General features: G+C 36.4%; 1 protein-coding gene across 10 annotated transcripts in view; it reads right to left on the reverse strand.

Annotated features, from left to right (window-relative positions):
• Positions 1 to 19,203, reverse strand: part of LOC108741884 (WD repeat-containing protein 19) — a 132,300-nt gene that overhangs the window by 36,924 nt on the left and 76,173 nt on the right. For all 10 annotated transcript variants that reach the window (XM_018476850.1, XM_018476849.1, XM_018476851.1 and 7 more), the window contains 3 exons: positions 14,077 to 14,226; positions 13,871 to 14,018; positions 6,841 to 7,045 (listed from right to left, as the gene is read on the reverse strand). In XM_018476850.1, the coding sequence (XP_018332352.1) occupies positions 6,841 to 7,045; positions 13,871 to 14,018; positions 14,077 to 14,226 (503 nt within the window). The remainder of the gene's footprint in view (positions 1 to 6,840; positions 7,046 to 13,870; positions 14,019 to 14,076; positions 14,227 to 19,203) is intronic.

Here is a 19,203-nt window from a genome sequence, read left to right on the forward strand (position 1 = left end):
CTCAAATGATTACTTGCTGCTTTATTTGAATCAACAAAAAATTATTAACCAAACCATACTGTGGAGAGTGATCTACTTGTGGCTGAAAGCTTGTATTTATTTGATAATAAACTTGTCCTTGAATCTTGAAAGATGTATTCGTTCAAGAAAATGTATAAATTTTCAATCAGTACGGACTAAAAGAACAGCTGCAAAGAGCTCAGGGTGAGAAAGCGACATCGTCTTCAAGGATGTGACAAGAGACCTCGATGTGATTAAGGAAAAGCCCTGCCACAGGTGCTGCATGATGATTTTTGTCTGAACAATTGCGGGACGTAGCAGACCAATCGGATCGAATATTCTAGCAATATAAGAATCTTTCATTTAATAACTTGATTCCTAGTGAACTCGCAATTATTCACTGTATAGATAATGTCACCAGTTTTTGAACTCCAGTGAATACGTACTGCTTTTACCGCTGTCGTGTAGTAATAACTTGTTATTAAAATCTGTTTTTGGTAATGATTCTATTAATCTTGCATTGTTACATGACCATTTTCTTAGATTAGTTTCCCTTAGTCTTAATTTGCCACGTACTACCACAACTTCTTCATATTTTTCTGCTCCAGAAATCAAATCATCTGTAGCGGCTAGCTCATAATCAAAATCCTGGGAATGTACATACTACCAAAATTATAAATCTAAGAACTGAAACAGAACGATTATCAGGTAACATTCTCAGAAAAACATTAGCAGTAAAACCCAACCGAAACTGGTCACCAGGAAGCCAACGGCGAAAGCAGTTACGGTAACAATACAACGATCGTCGTTAAGGGTACCGAGAATTGCAGGAAGTACAATATATAAACGGAAATTTTGTGAGGGTAGTAAGTCTTGATCTTTCTTTCTGTTATACATGCTATTGACTATTTATTTATATTTATTGTTTGTCTTAATTTTGTGGTGTGATCTTCTTTTATAGTTCGTTTTATGTGTTTTGTCCGGTGTATTAGTGTGATACAAATTATACTGTTTTTATTTGTGTCGGACTATTATATCTTTTTATTATTTTCAACAAAAACCGACAAGTGGTGATCCGACGTGAGTAATTTTGGATCATCCGTAACAATTTCGACGAACGTTACATTCCTCAACAACATTGGTGAATATTCGTACAGACACAGAAATTCTAAATCAGTTGGAGCAACAACGATGCCAGCTCGAACAGCAGCAACTGAAAATGGAACAGGAACGACGGGAATTGGAACGGTTGCGTCAGGAATGGCAACCTCACCAAAACCAACAGAATCATCACTCGCAACTTCAGGAAGCAACATTTCCCACAGGAGCACCACACCGGCAGCCTACAACAGTATCAGGGGTCGAGCGGATAGGACTACGTATTCCTGAGTTTACTCCTAATGACCCGGAATATTTCTTTGTATTTTTGGAAAGGACGTTGAGAACTGGAGATAACGACGAAGCCAAATTCAGTTATGTACTCGGCTCCTTAGGGACAAAGTATCTAGGTGAAGTCCGCGATATCGTGATGAACCCACCACGCGAAAATGCCTATGACTTTTTGAAAAAGGAACTAGTAAACGCCTTAGCCAGTCCCAAGAACAGAAGACCCGAAAACTCTTGGAGCATGCAGTTATCGGAGACAGGAAGCCCGCCCAATTCTTAAGGCATTTACGGATGTTAGCCAGCAACATCGTAGACGATCCTGTTTTGCGAACAATATGGCTGAGTCGGTTACCAACACAATCACAACCCCATTTGGTAACTAAAACCGAGAGTACACTCAATAGCGTAACCAACGAAACATAAGGAGATAACGCTTGCAAAATTGCATTTAAGTATACAACAGCAAGTGGCAGAACAATTATCAGCACTACGAAGATAAATCGACGCCATCACTGTTCTCGAAAGGCAACGCAGTCGGGATAAATCCCCACATCCCCAATCTCGTTCTGGGAGACGATCTAATTCAAAAGATATGGGGCACGCATCTAACGGACTCTGTTGGTACCATTGAAAATTCGGTACTCAAGCCAGAAAATGTCAACCACCGTGTACCGGAAACCAACAGAGAAACGGGACAGGAGGTCGCTAATGGCGGCAAGCGACAGTCAAAACCTCCCGAGCCGTTTCTTTGTAGCCGATAAAACTACAAAAATTCAATTTTTAATCGATACTAGCGCCGATCTGTGCATATATCCACGTTCATTTGTTCATGGTATATGCAAAAGATCGAAATATGAGTTGATAGCCGCAAATGGAACCATCTTTCCAACTTATGGTACGATCAAACTATCGCTAAATTTGGGATTGCGGCGTGTATTTATTTGGTTGTTTGTTATCGCCGAGATACCAAAAGCCATCATAGGAGCAGACTTTCTAGCTGACTTTGGACTTCTCGTAGATGCCTTATCGACCCTCTCACAAAGCTGACATCACATAGAGAAGTGGTCAATTGTAACATCGAAATCATCAAGATAGTTACGGGTACTTCACCTTTTCATAAATTGCTTCGACAATTTCCCAACTTTACTCGACCCAACAGTCAAATACAGGAAGTCAAACATAACACCGTTCACCACATCCGAACAAGCCCCGGACCACCAGTCTTCCATCGACCACGACGACTCGAATCACGACGCCTAGAGATAGCAAGGAAAGAATTCGAAACAATGTTACAGCAGGGGATCGCACGTCCATCTGATAGCTGTTGGTCCTCGCCGTTACACTTAGTGCCCGAGCAAGACAAGCAATGGAGGCCCTGTGGTGATTATCGTGGACTAAATGCACGGACAATACCAGACCGTTATCCAGTAAGGTACATCCACGATGTAGCACATACGCTCAATGGCAAGAAAATTTTTTCGAAAATCGAGCTCGTTCGGGCATACAACCAGATCCCTGTGGCTGCGAGGATTATATTTTTCATTTGCATACATCGATGACATATTCGTTGCATCCGAATCACCCGAGGAACACGAAGAACATTTAAAAGTACTTTTTGAACGTCTACAACAATTTGGGATTGTAATAAATGCGTCAAAATGCACTTTCGGTAAGACAGAGGTAAAGTTTCTAGGATACTTGATCACAAGCAATGGTACTAGACCATTACCTGAGAAAGTACAAGCCATCACCGATTTGCGAAAGCCAGAGACAGTAAAACAATAGCAGCAGATCAACAAGCCGTTCTAACCAACCTTTTGAACAATAACGCCAAGGGAAAAATGCCGATCACCTGGACAGAAATAGCCGAAGAAGCCTTTACCACCTGTAAGGTTAGCGTATCACAGGCCGCACTCCTAGTGCATCCGACACCCAACGCACTTCTTGTTCTTACGTGCGATGCTTCAGACACTGCCGTAGGTGCAGCCCTGCAGCAAAAGGTCAACAGCCATTGGAAACCACTAGCGTTTTTTTCCCAAAGATTGAGAACTTTTAGTCATTTACAAAGCAATTAAACAACCCCCCGTCAAATTCGCCATCTAGATTTGATTAGCCAGTTTAATACGGATATACGTCATATATCCGGATTGAAAAATGTTGTCGCGGTCACACTTTCGCGTATCGAAGAAGTGACTACATCCCTCACCTTTATAGCCCTGGCTAAGGATCAAAAGGGTGACGTGGATTTGCAATCATTTCTTCATTCAAATTCCAGTTTGAAGCTCAAGAAAGTAGAGATTCCCGGCACAGGTGCGACCATTTATTGCGACGTTTCTGCAGCAGTGGCACGCCCGTTTTTAACATCTAAGTTTCGTCGAGCAGCATTCCATTCAATCCATGATCTTGCACACCCTGGTGCAAAAACTACTGTGACCCTAATGACTCAACGATTTGTCTGGCCATCAATAAGGAAAGACAGTCGCGAGTGGACCAGAATCTGTATCCCATGCCAACGTTCAAAAATTTCACGACACGTTTCAGCGACGCTTTCATCGTTTTCAAACCCGTCAGCAAGATTCGACCACGTACATGTCGATATTATTGTAATTCCCATTTCCGAAGGGAAAAGGTATTGTCTCACGTGATGGATCGTTTTTCAAGATGGCCGGAAGACCAAACAGCAGAAACCGTAGCGAGAGCATTCTACGAAAATTGGATTTGCCGTTTTGGAGTTCCATTGCGTGTAACAACCGACCAAGGGCGCCAATTTATGACAACCCTTTTCGGACATCTCACTAGTATGGTTGGGATATATCACCTTCACACCATCGCATATCATCCCCAAGCGAATGTTATGGTAGAAACACTCCATAGACAACTTAAAGCGGCAATTAAGTGTCACAGCAGCGAGCGTTGGACCGAAGTACTTCCTACCGTTTTGCTGGGAATCAGGGCCGCATGGAAAGAAGACATTAATGGTACATCTGCCGAAGTAACCTATGGACAACCACTACGACTGCCAGGGGAGTTTTTGACACCAAGAACAGCGAAAACTTTCACGGCATACATCACAGGAAAGGATGTGGTCATCTCTGTGGATCGGGTGATACCAGCCTATATTCTGCCGAGCAATCATGATGATACGGTGATAACACAAACTTCAGCATCGTCTGAACAGCCCAACCAAATCGTTCCAGCAACAACTCGATCAGACCGAAGGATAAGGTTCAGCGGCCACTTCATAATCAAAATCCTGAGAATGTACATACTACCAAAATTATAAATCTAAGAACTGAAACAGTAGGATTATCAGGTAACATTATCAGAAAGACATTAGCAGTAAAACCCAACCGAAACTGGTTACCAGGAAACCAACGGCAAAAGCAGTTAGAGTAACAATACAACGATCGTCGTTAAGGGTACCAGTAACTCTAATGAATGAATAATATCTGCAGCCTTTGCTTTAACACAGGAACGTAAATTATGTAGTTTTTGTATAGTTGGATGTGCTGAATTTTTATCAATCATAAAAATAAATGAATTACGAAAACTGAGTCATTTGTCGTAATATCGAATGTAGGCAGTTCGATCTTCGGTAACCTACAATTAACATTAACATCCTGTGTTGTAGATGGGGATGAACTATAATCAGCTAATTAACGTGACGTTGAATTTGAGGACAAGTCCTGGTAGCGATTTAAAGGTTGTCTTGCTGTCCCAACACATCGGTACCAATTTATTTCAAATTCTTGCCGTTCTTGTTCTTGTTTCGATTATAATATTTTCGATTTCCGCCAATTCAATTTCTGTTTTAACATTACCAAAATCATCACTAGTCTTCATTATGCGACTTAGCTGTGCATTGAGCACGGGAATCTATTTAGATTTTTTACACTCTGCTATTGATTTTTGAAACTTTGTAAGCGCGCTTTTCAATCACCTTATGGATCACTGAAGATTTTGGCTTGTGATTCAGCAATGATGATGATTTGTAGATTACTTAACTCGCGAGAAAACAAGGATAAAAAAGGAAACAAAAAGCGACTTAAATACTTGGGAATTTCTCTGGTGGCCATTTTGATGTCTCAGAAGAATAGGAGTTGCTTGCCTTTATTGGCTTGATATCCTTATTGCTATTTTTTGGTATGTAAACTCGATTTACAATAACACACAAGCGTGACTGCATAATTTGAATTTTTTGGTATATCTGTAGATACGATCTATGCAGTTGTAAATTAAAAAATTATCCGGAGATCACTGGGAATTCTCAAATAAGACTAGTGGAGAATTTGTGTTCTTGAAACGTTTAATATGAAGGTTCCATGCATATTAACTAACAACTAATTGCTAATAATGAGTCTAGTATAAGAAATATTTGAAGAAATGTTATAAAGTTGAACTGAACAAAGGAATAAAGAAATATAATGTAACGAATGTAAGAATAGCACTAAGTCTAAAAAGCTTAAGGTGTTTTTAATTGTAAATACTTATGAAAATATTAATTTAGTTAATAGCATTAAACATTACCCGCAATCAATTATAACTAAATTGTAACATTCGTTATAGGCTTGATAAATATAATTTGTTTTAAAAAAATAATTTAAAACTATCCCCTGTCAATAGATAATATAGAAAAAGCAGACATATATTAGATAGATCAGGTATTTATAAATAATGTAAATAAGTACCTTGTAAAAATTGCAAGCAGACAGGTCGTTCCTCAAGAAAACGCTTATAGGAACATGTACTGTCAATAAAAAGATTTGACGAGCAGATATCCTTGTAAGGCGCTTATCAAAAATTAGAAATAAATACTGTTCATGGATATACTGAGGAATTGGACGGTATGTTAATGGTATTTATCAGGATTTGAATGAATAAAATTATAAGTTATCAATATTTTGTCGCATTAAACTGCAATTAAGTGAGATTCCCAAAGACAACGGTCAGAAAAGCCGAGCTCAAAAATACATTTAAGAGGTAACAGCCGCGAAAGCCTGCATATATTTATAAGTGTTATATTGCTATTTCTTTCAATCCTTTTTTTTGCTGCATTAAAGCGGAACAGGCCCAACTACTTCACATAAAGACCTATTAACACAAATAAATTAGCGGGCACTGTGCAAATGATATGAGTAAATTATATTACATAACAAATATGTACAGAAAACTAAACTTTATTATATTAACTGATGTTATAGGGTGGACGTTCCATCGACTTATGGCCAGTGGTGGTTAGGGAAGGAAGATTAGGTGGACGAGATGAAGACATTAAAAAAAAATTAAATTCTGTTTCCCTCTTCATTTGTTTACATAATCCAAGGAAACCACAGAAAAAGTTGAAGTAAAGCAGACATAATCTAAACGAAGTCATAAGATAGATTCTGCGACTTAATTTGCAACTATATTTTTTACACCAGCTTTCTAAAAATTCGTGCCTTACTAATTACCTACCTTTCAAAGATTAAGTGTCGATTTATAGTATGCTCCAAATCCTTTCTTTCTAATTGCTTCGTACTACTTTCATCGGAAGGATTCATTGGTAAAGTAAGTAGGCGACCATTATTCGCTGCTAGTACTATATCACCAGAATACATAAGTAAAGGCAACTGATTTGAAAGGAGTGTGAACTTTTCATTAATTTTTTGTATTGTTGGTCCTAAAATGTAAATAAATTGATTATTGAAAATGTAACGTCGGGTTTCATGAACAAAATGTTAATTGTTTGATAAGAAATGATTGTCGTTTATTTGGCTTGCTCCGCAGCTTTACAATGTATATATATATATATACTATATTTTAAACTAGTACAGTACAGCTAATAGACCTTAGATGTCTATACTTCACATCTTCCTTTCTTTATAAATAAACGTATACATATATTCATATATATTATATGGGTATTAACTGTAATACACAACAAATTATTTTATTGTATTCGATTCATGTACCTAACTCAGATTACCCAAAAATCTAATTATTATTATTATTAATATTCTAATTACTATGAAACTTATAGTATTAATTTTCTTTGGGCTTACTGCACAAGTTATATTATAGGCACATGCCAGGATGCATTACACAGAGCAGCCTACTGCAATTTTCCGTTTAAGAATTATTAAAGACTGAGTCTATCTATTGGTTTAATTATCCTACCAAATCTTGATGATCGGGATGCTGTATCTAGTTGAGCTAGGTATGAGTTCTGCACCTGATTGTTCGTGCTCGGTGATGTACGTGTCGATGCTGATGGTGACTTAGAAGCAACAGGTGATAGCACTTATGCTAGAACCTGTTATATTGCTAGGTCGTCTGTGTATGTGGTTTCAGGTATTGTTGCTGGTTATGTTTGATTGGGTCTTATGCAGATGACTGAAATTTCTACGCAAGATTTGACCTACATCAGTTTTAATTATTACTGATCTCGGTAAACCTTCGGGCTTTCCTTCTACATTGCTCCTTCCCGATATCGATGAGCCACTTTGTGTCTAACTTTATCGTTGATTTCAAAATTTTCGGGTCTTGTAGTATCATTATTACTGTAGTTGACTTGTTTCTATTTTAATCGCTGTAGTTCAGCTGTAACCCCTTGCATTATTTTCGGTTTTAAATTATCGTCATTGGAGGGTAATGCAATTATGATAATTCTGATGAATAGACGTTGATTAGGTGCATCTAAATGATAATTTCGTGATGTATTTCTCCAATTTAATAAAGCGAGTTGAATATCCGACTTGTCAACGCTGCATTTTTTTAGTATGTTTTTTACTCTTTCAGCAAGCCCGTTGCCTTGATGATGATGTGGACTAGATGTGACGTGGTTGAATCTCCCCCCTTTTTGAAAGATCTTGAATTCACTGGACATGTATTGTGTTCCATTGTCAGTTTGTAACTTTTCTGGTACTCCATGTACCGAAAACCATCTTTTAAGTTATTCAATTACTTCGTATGACGACTGACCTTTTAGCTGTTGAAAATCTAAATATCCAGAGTAACTGTCGCAGATTACTATGGGAATGCAGGAATGTTTTTGATTGCAACTGTATATTTAAAATTGTCTCTTTGGGTTTGTTCGCAGACGGAGCACCTTTTTACTAATGTCGAGCTCTTCTTAAGTAGCTTTGTAACATTAGATGTCCATGATGAAAGCTCTTTAACATTCCTTTGAAATAGCTTAGTTATTCTTTAAAGTTAAAATAATGTTGTAATTCTGTAGGGAGATGGGCAGCACTACAGCCACTTTTAGGTTTTCTTCCTGTTCGTATTTAGGTCATATGCATCACAGTCACGACTAAGAAGATCTGTTAAGGGTATTTCTGTGCCTTTTCTCAATATTACCTTTGGTGAGTATGGTGTAAGGTTAAACATTATGCGTTATGACCTCGCTGGAGCGGATTGTATGTCTTTCTTGAAAATTGTCTCGAGTGGTTTGTGGCCTAATTCCACTATCAGTTTTTTTACTATAAACATACACATGGAACCTCTTACAACCAAACAGTATAGTAAGTGCGTCTTTCTCTATCTGTGAATAGTTTTATTCAGATTTTGACAGCGCTCTTACCCCGTAGGCTATTAGTTGTTCTTTTTGAAGAAGTGCGACTCCAAGATTTTTTGAACTTGCGTCCACAGTTAAGGTTACAAGTTTGTTTACATCGTATAGTCTCAGTAAGTACTGGTGGGCTTTGAAATACTTACTTTGTTGTGCGCTTCTTTGTGATGAATTTCCTATATAAAACTTGTATTTTTATGTAACAAATCTCTTAGTGGGTTTGTTAAGTCTGACATGTTGAGGATAAATTTATTGAGGTATGTAATCATCCCTAGTAGTTTCTGTAGCTTTGTTTTATTTGTTGGTGCTTTCATTCCTTGTATGTCTGTAGCTTTGTTTTATTTGTTGGTGCTTTCATTCCTTGTATGGCTTCTACTTTCTCTGGATCTGCTTCTAGTCCTTTAGCTGAAAAAATGTGTCCTATGAATTTTATTCTCTGTGCCTCCATTATGCACTTATTTTTGTTCAGTTTGAAACTTGCTTTGTTTAGTACTTCGATTACTTCACGAACAGTATTGAATAGTTCTTCTCTATTTTTGCATATATAAATATATCATCTATGGATACTCTCACGTTTTTAAATTTTCAGAGTAGGTTTGTTAAGATTTCTTGCAATATTTCAGGTGCTTATGATATACCAAACGGGAGTCTCTTGAAGGAGTATGTTCCCCATGCGGTAGCAAACGTTAATATTTTTTGTGTTCTTTCTGATAGCATAATTTTCCAAAATGCTTTTGTAATCTAGAATTTCAAATTGTCTAGAATCTTTGATGTCAGCTGAAATCTTTTCTATGGTGGTGAGTGGAAAGTGACGTCTCAGAATATTCTTGTTTACATCTGATGGATCTATACAAATCCTTATTTTACCTTTTTGTCTGACTGCTACCGTAGGGCTCACGGCTAGGGGAGGCTCTGTTTCTGGTTTAATGACATCTAACATTATCAGTTATCATTAAATTCGAACTAAATCAATAAATAGGCTATAGCAGTGCTGGGCGCCTTTTTGAATATATCCGAAACGAAAGCATGTATAGGTGTGATATTTTCACACATAGCTTGTGGGTGAAATGGATCTACTTTTTCCACTATTAACGCAAACATGTTCTTTTCAAATTCATTGAAATCTACTACTATAAATTGTTTCGAACTGGCATAACAATTTCAAGCTCATCAGGTGCAAAAATTTTATTTCCTTTCGTCCAATATAAGGATATTACTATCTACGACTAATACTTTTTGAGAAAATTAAACTTTTTTATAACACCAATTTATATCAGGATATCAGGTATGTTTTGGTGGTCGATTTGCTTTTATCCACCTTTGTTTCCTACTAACGTCAGTTCCGTGTGCTTGATAAGGTGCTAAGTAACGTTTGGTTTTATACGCTGTTCTGAACTGTGTAGTCTATGGCTTTCAGTCAAGATGAAAAGATAGATATGGTTTTTGCCCCTGTGGAATGCAGGCGAAATCCACGGATGGCACCTTGAGTGTATGCTTAACGATACCCAAACAGATATAATTCTCGAGTAGGCTACTACAGTGGTTTGTTACTAGCGGAACAGTGAAATCTGCACCTAGAAAGTACCCTACGATTATATGTATGGAAGGAAAGAACATCTGTATCTGCCTTTTTAACTTCACTCAAAGCCATAGTTAGGTAGTATGTAAAAAATGAATGATTACTTAACACCTTCTTAAGCACACGGAATTGACGTTCGTAGGAAACAAGGGTGGATAAAAGCGAATCGCCAACCAAGGCATTCTTGATATTCTAATATAAATTGGTATTATAAAGAAGTTTAATTTTCTCAAAAAGTGTTAATCGTAGATAGTAACAACCTTATATTGTACGAAAGGAAAAATTTTGCACATGATGATCTGATAAAAAATATGGCATTCCATTAAAAACAAATAGTTATGTCAGTTCGAAACAATTTATTTTGTAAGTGGTAGATTCAATGAAATTGAAAAGATCATGTTTGCGTTAATAGTGAAAATAGTAGGCCGTTTCTTCCTTATGTGTGAAAATAGCACAACTCTGTATGATTTCCTTTTTTAAGATATTCAAAATTGCAACTGCAACAGACTATTTCTTGATTTAGTGCGAATTTTATGGAAATTGATGCATATGGCTAACAAAGTAGTATTTAAATTTAACGAGGAATTCAAAAATGCAATAATAAATGCGGCATTCCATTTGAAAAAATAAAGTTAGGTTGCCTCCAGGAAAAATGGTACACTGTATAATCGCAAATAATTTTAGGTATGGTACCACTTTTGTCAGAAACTTTTTTGATATCTTCAATTGTAAAGCACTTATTGAAGAAACCAGTTTTCTTGGGACAGCCTGTAGATAAACAATATTTTTCAAGCTCTTGCGTTCGTTGGAAAATTTACAAAAAAGAAATTAGAGGAAGATGGAAAAAAGGGCGGGAGAACTACTAAGGGAAGATTAATTTGGGTTTATAAGAAATAGAGGAACGCGGTAGGCCGTTGTAGTTTTACGGGTAATAATAGAGAAAACGATAGAAAAAAGAAAGGGAACGTACATAGGGCTTGCAGATATAGAAAAAGCTTTTGACAATGTTAAGTGGGACGAAATGTACGGATGAGCTACATAGATAGAGCAGTTATACTTAGTTTGTATAAAAAGCAACAGGCAGTTATAGAGCTGGGGCTGCAACGTAGAGTAGTAAATATTAGGAAGGGAGTCAGACAGGGATGCACATTGTCACCGTCACTTTTTAATATATATATATACTAATTAAAGACAGTACAACTGTAGGGATAGATATACAGGGGCAAAAGATGAGTATGCTTAGATTTGCAGATAATAAGCAATATTAGCATATGGCAAGGTGGAATTACTGATAAAATAGAAGCGGTATTGAAAAAAGAGTATTGTCTGAAGATAAATAAAAGTAAAATAAAAATACTAGTATGCAAGGAAAGAAAATCACATATGGCATAATAATTGTTATTATTTATCTACCTTATTGAGCAAGCATTTTATTTGTTTGGAGATAATTCACTTGGAAGCTGTGTGTACGTAATAATTAAGAGCTTGTATGGGGTAGGACATTGTTCATCTTACCCGGTTATACACCAGGAAATCGGACTGACCATGCACGGAGCCCACGGGAAAATTTGATGGGGAAATGCGATCCGCCGACTTCCGTAGATGACTACAGCTTACTCCTTCATGACACTACAACTTTCCTTGTATAGCCCTTATTCAAATAATAACGATCTAAATGGATTAATTACCGATGGCTTCCCGTTTACAATATAATGGAATCGCAGTCGGACGAGACAAAATTCTGGGGGTTCAATGTGACGATGACCAAAAGAAACACTATGTGGGGTCCTATAAAGAGCAAAGCTAAATAAGGAAAGGGGAGAAGAAGAGAAGTCCACGAGGTAGATTAAGTGAGATCCTCGAAGCGGGCACGAAGAGGTGATTAATTGGTTCATAAGGTTCGGGAATCGTCGGGTACATCATAGACTGGCGTTGGATTGACGATTAAAACCCTGTACCGAAATCCCCGCTTATAGGGCGAACCACTGGATTCTCATACAGCGTATAATTTCCTTCCGGAAGTTAATGAACGGTAAAGGTACGACCCTTTAACTTGGTCTCTTTTGGTGACTCGCGATTCCTACCTAATAATTTGTGTTGTATGTCTATTGTTATTTATTTGTCGTTAGTTTAAGTCTTTCATCATAAGTTGATTTGACAGTGGTTGTGCTGAATATACAAATATAAGAGGAAAACAGGTGTAAATCTCTCCTACGCCATGCGATCCTCTCGCAACTGCGATACACTATGCAAGCGAGAGGCAAGACCCGACGGTACGAGCTACAAACCGTCACAATCCATCCATCGCCAACAACATCAACCACTAATCGTCCCATGCCACCTTTGAGGTCACATAACGTCACCAAGAGTTAGAATACGTACATATAATTCGAAATATGTAGATGTGCATGAAAGAACTGAATTATGGAGTAATTAATCTAATAGCGGTTTTCACTCAAACTGGACTTATTTATTTTAATTTTAGATTTCGTCCCAGATACCTGGAGTAGCTTTAATTGTACGAAAAGCATTGGTAATACTAATTCGTAATTTATTCGCTGTGGCAATAGGCGACGTGTATACCAATTCTTTTACATAACCCCACATATAAAGATTCATTGTTGTCAGATTATGTAAACGAGGTGCTCATGCCGCTAGGCCGAAACTAGTTACCCGCCATTGAGGAAACATTCTTTTCCAATATTTTCATGTTTAATGAAAAGAATACAAAATTCTATAAATAAATAAGAACAGTACATTAAGAGTAACTTGATTAATATTCTGTATTAGAAGTTTATCGTGACCGTCGAAATTAGAACATCAAATTTAAACTGATTAAAAAAACAAATAAACGTAATGATAAGTGGAAACTAGGTAATGTATTTTAAATATACATTAAATTGCATACGGTTGTCTATTTCCAATCCACTTTCGTCAAATAATTTATACTTCACTTCACTTAACAAAACACGTATAAATAACACGTTATCACTACTTTAAGAAAACTAAAGAATAAGCAATGATCGTTATTAGAATCTGATATCATCTGCACGCTATTTATAATTTGCCAGGGCGCAGTTAAACTGATTTTTAATGTTTCTTTTTTGTTTTAAAAGCCAAGAGTATTATAACATTTTATATTTCAAAAATCACCAAAAATCTGTGGACTGAATATTATTGACTATAAACGAGACTGTATATTAATGCAAATGTTTAAATAACACAAAATAAAATTACCTCGAACGGTAAAGCAGAAACGTTCATATATAAAGAACAGTTCCCAATATATTTATCTCTATCTATTTATGTTTCAGCTAATGCTAATTGTAGCTTATATTATTAATTCTAATACTTACCGTTAATTGAGAACCTCTGAAAAATATACGGAAAGATGCTGTTTTCGTCAAAAATAATGAAAACATTTTTATCTAGTAAACTGCTGTCCCAAACAACTCCTAATGTTTTAGATGGCCAATCTGGTATCGACATAAAGTTTCCATTTACCTTAAAATTTTATATATTCATTTCAAAAGCGGATTGGTCACATAAATTTCTTACTTACAGCATTATAAAAATATCCAAGCGATTGTAAATCTATAATCACAATCTTTGTGCCCGTCGGATCAGAAAAAATTTGTGAAATTCCAACTGAGTGAGTATATGTGGTCAGAACAGTCCAATCTTCTATATGAAAAAATACTATTTGTCCATTCTAAAAGTAAAAATTTTAATAGATTATAATTTCCACTTCTTTGTGTATGACAACCAGTTTGAATAGAAAAACCGTCCTTAATTAGTTGTGAACGAAAAAAAAATGTCCTACTATTTGTAAAAGTATGGCATATTTTCCTCATTTATCAAAGCCTCTATGAAATGTCGAGCGTAACGGAAAATTCCTGTAGTCCTAAAAGATGCACGAGACACGAAGGAGCAGGGGATTTTATCGTCGAGGACAGCACTCGCAAGATCGGCGGTGTTTGGACATTCGAAACATGCGTCATTACAGACATATCCTAACATATCAGGCGTGGGATTCACCCCCAACTCTCCCAAATGAAAAGTTACAGTTTAAGTGAAGAAAAAGATTAATTTTCAAAATGACAGAAAAATATTTGCCAGCCGATCACAGATTGGGATGGAAAAGTACTGCGAGTCATGGTTTCTAAAACTACAAGGAACCACATCCATATCGGGGACGTCGAAGCAACAGAAGCTTCGTAGGTGAATATCACCTGAGTAAAGAGCGAAAAAGGCAGTCCTATTCGGTGGAAAAGTCGCGGAGAAGTGAGCCAAGATATTTGAGAAATAAGTAACGCCATCGTAGAAGGTATTGTTATGTTCGTGGGTTTAACAAAATTAACTTCCAAGACTGATAACGACAAAAACTGTTTATTTACACTATTGTTGATATATCACTATTCACTGCGCTATTTATTTCACTGTCAATTTATTTCTGGATTCACTTCTGCAATGGCCAATTTATTTCTTCTCCTTTTGGCGATCGTCTCTTCCTTTAAGTACTTTTTTGTTTACTTTCTGGAACCTTCTGGAAACATCCCGATATTTTATTTTTTCTTTAAACTGTTTAACTGCTTTGCCAATGATCTCAAAATCAGTGTCATCATCATCAAAGTAGTCAGTCTTAAGACTGGTTGGACACGCATCTCCATTCCCTCCTATCCTAAAGTAATCTTGTCATTTTCCTAAAACTAGAACATCCCACATCCTTAACTATTTGCGAACCTCTATCCTCCTAACTCCCGTTTCTCTCTATAATATGTCTTTGACTAGACGATCATGCCTGAGAAGGTATCTTACCAACCCATCTCGCCTATTTCTTATTGACTTCGATAGAGTCCTCTGTTCTCCTTTTGTTTTTCATGCCTCCTCATTTCTAATCTTTTTCATCCACGGCATCCCCAACATTCACCTGTAACACCACATATCGAACGCTTCTCAAGGTGAAGATTAATACTTATTTTGTATAAAGGGCAAGAGGCAGTTATAGAGCCTGGGGCTGCAACGTAGAGAAGTAAACATTAGGAAGGGAGTCAGACAGGGATGCACAATCTCACCGCTAGTTGTTAATCTATACATTGAAGACTCAATCAACATCATTAAAAACAGTACAACTGTAGGAATAGACATACAGGTGCAAAAGATTTAGATTTGCAGATGATATAGCAGTATTAGCATCTAGCAAGGAGGAGTTAGAAACAGATTTAAATAAAATGGAAGCGGTATTGACAAAGCAGTACTGTATGAAAATAAATAAAAGTAAAACAAAAATACTGGTATACAAGGGAAGAAAAGGAGGGAAAGAGCGAATATAAAGATAGGAGACGAAAAATTAGGGGTGGCTAATTTTAGGTATCTAGAAAGTCAGATAAGTCAGGACGAAAGAAGTTGGAAAGCAGAGGAAAGCACTGAGTCGAGTCGCCTTCAATAAAAAGGTGTCACTTCTATGCTCGCGAACGGGTAATTGAGAAATTTGAAAAAGATTGTTAGACGTGTATGTTTGGATCACGGCGCTGTTCGGGTGCGAAACATGGACGGTGGGCGCTGTGGAAAAGGAAAGGTTGGAAGCGTTCGAAATGCGGTGTTACACGTGATGATGAGGATACAGTGAATAGGGGAACAGAGGACTCAATGGAAGTGAGTAAAAAATAGGCGAGATAGGTTGGTAGGATACCTTCTCAGATATGAAGGTCTAGTCAAAGACATACTAAAGGCAGAAATGGGAGTTGTAGGGAAATGCGAAGATTAGCTCAGGATAGGAAAGAGTGGAGGTACGTGTCCAACCTGTCTTGTTTGCTTGTAAAAATGGCCATAAAATAAAGTGTTAAATCAGCAGAAGAGGTAACTGTAATCAGATACAAATGAATAGTTTTATGAGAAAGTCAATTTATTTCTAATCCAAAGAGTAAGGCTAATATTAAACTTAGTGGTATAGTATTTGAAGACGACTATAGCGTCACACAGATTTCGCATTGTGAAGATAGTTGGTATAGGTAGTTGATAAAAAAAAATATGAGTGATTATTTTGATTTAACTGGTTTATATTATGCTGCATTAGTATTTCTATTATTTAGAAAATAAAAATTATTTTATGAATAGTTCGAATTATTTTTGAAATGGTAAAATGAAAGTTCACCTTTATGAGATGCCAACAAAACAAAAAATTTGGTACAGGCAAAACCTTTTTTCACCGAAGAGTTGTATTTTGGCGATAACCGTATTGTTTGGGTTACTTTAAGAGAACAAGTAAGCCGGCATGTTTACGAAACAAGTCATTTATTCTATACGGAAACAAGGCCTATATCTACAGTTAAGGCATAGATATTGTCACTCAGTGAAGTTTTAAGGAAATTAAAAAAACCATTTCAGACTTTACAACATATTTCAAAATTAATTAAATATTTCATAATTATAACGTTGCTATTCTTTTCAAATTCATAAAACAGATATCGAGTTCATTTACTTGCAAAATAATCGTATTTGACATTCCGTAGTAACAAAGCAGTAAGCGAAAAGAATTATCCATTTATACCGAAAATATAAAAATTATATAGAATATTATACGTTTGTATAGGTATGTGTATAAGTGTGCAGAAATGCATGCAAAATATCTTTCACTTTCGTGTGTATAAGGATCACCGGTGACGATGTAGAAGAATATCGATAGCAAACATTGAAAGTTAGGTAATAAAAAAAGTTGAGGCAATCCACCATGTATTTCAAAAGTGGTGATATTAATCACCAGAGATTTGAAATGTAATGAGATAAAACACCAAGTCTAAATGGCTAAGGAAGCACAAAGGCATAAAAATATGTTTAAGTGGGTTGAAACACTTATTAAAAGTAGGTAGGAAAAAATATAGTAATAGTAGTGGGGACGAATCACTTGGAAGCCAATGGGTGTAAATACTATCTCCTAGGCAATATGTCATTAAAATGTATGCAAATGTAGTTAACTGAAAATCTAAAAAAAAAGGAAAATGTGATAAAATCGTCCTCATTAGCTCAGTATGCAGTGTTTTCTGAGTGTGTGAGTGATATTAAGGTTATAAAAGGTATTTCATTTGATTTTAATATTAAAGTTTGTAATTCTATAGGTATACATGAAGATAATTTTAGCAATTTTACGAAAAAAGTGGAATAGAAGAGAAAAGATTGTAATGTTCGTGGGTTTAACAAATTAAATTTTAAGAAGAAAACTATTTATTTCACTTCTATCACTGTCAATTTATCTCTTGATTCACCTCTACAACGGTCAATTTATTTCTACTCTACTTCGGCGATCGTCTCTTTCTTTTTATACTCCCTTGCCTCCTTTCGGGAACATTCTCCAGCCGTCCAGAGAAGTCTCGTTTTCTTTGAATGGTTTAATTGCTTTCCCGGAACGCAGCTACGACACACACGTTTACAGATACGGCGCACATGAAGAAAAGCGCCCGCGTATCGATAAGCCGCTCACACACACGTATGCCCGATCGCACACAATCACGCTCGTGGTCGCTACAATATTATTAAGTAGAAACAAGTCTGAAAAATATTGAATATAACATGAAGGAGTCGTGTAAGTGTAGCTAAATTTATCTATCGTACATATAGATATCACGACAGTAATTAGCCAGTTTTAGACGTAACATTGTCGATTTTATTTTTTATCAAGGAGCTCTGTCCCGTGATCCGTCTGAAATCAAAAGGCAATGATGATTCATTCTACTTGCAATATTCGAGCGTTTCGAATCTTGCATGTACAACTTTGATTCACATAATTTTTATTGTTTATTTTCTGAACACTCGAAAGCAAGAGTCGTGTTTTGAAAACAATGAAACAGTAAAAATGTAAATATATCATTGTAACGAGTACCGAGTTATAAACAAAGCTTGCACGATAAAAACCGAAAACACTTAATTAAAAGGAAGTCCAACATTGTAAAAGGATGTATGAAATGTGACAATTAGGCTCCAATAATATTGTTGTAACTTCCCACCTAACAATACGGCGGAGTTCGAACTCACGTTCGCTATCCAAGTAACGACTGGAAGAACACAAGCCAGCATGTTACTTGGGATTCGAAAGTGACCGCATGAAAACCAATACGGTAGACGATCCAACTCTACTGGTTTTAATAAAGGTGATGAAGATCGTTTATCTTTTCCGGCTTGCTCCTTACAGAGACAACGTCACTGATTAAGACGATCAGTTTTAAAAGGAGGAAGTGTCATATGGATGTAGGCAACCCAACATACATGGCGACAAATAAAGCAAGGTTCCTAGATGGCATATACTGGGCCCTTCTAGAATATGGGCAGCCTCTATAAATAGCTGTCGCGAAAACGAGTAGAGTTAGTAGGAAAACGAGTTCGAGGAGATACAAAGCGAAGACGATTACAGTGAAGAAGTGGCAAAGTGTGCATATAGTGGTGAAATGATAGCTAATTAATAATAGATGCGTTAATTAGACAACAAATAATTAAATAAAAATCGAAGTGCAAAAGAAATTATTTACCTGATATATCAAATAACGAACACGACATGGTATAGATTTACTTAATAAAATATTTACTAAGAGATCCATATTAAAACAAAATAACAATATTGCGATTTAGAAAACCACGATTAGGTTATTAGGTGATGAAATGTGAGCAGAAAGAAAGGTATCATAAAATATATATATAA

The sequence above is a fragment of the Agrilus planipennis genome, unplaced genomic scaffold, assembly GCF_000699045.2.
Source record: "Agrilus planipennis isolate EAB-ADULT unplaced genomic scaffold, Apla_2.0 scaffold55, whole genome shotgun sequence".
Classification (NCBI taxonomy): domain Eukaryota; kingdom Metazoa; phylum Arthropoda; class Insecta; order Coleoptera; family Buprestidae; genus Agrilus; species Agrilus planipennis.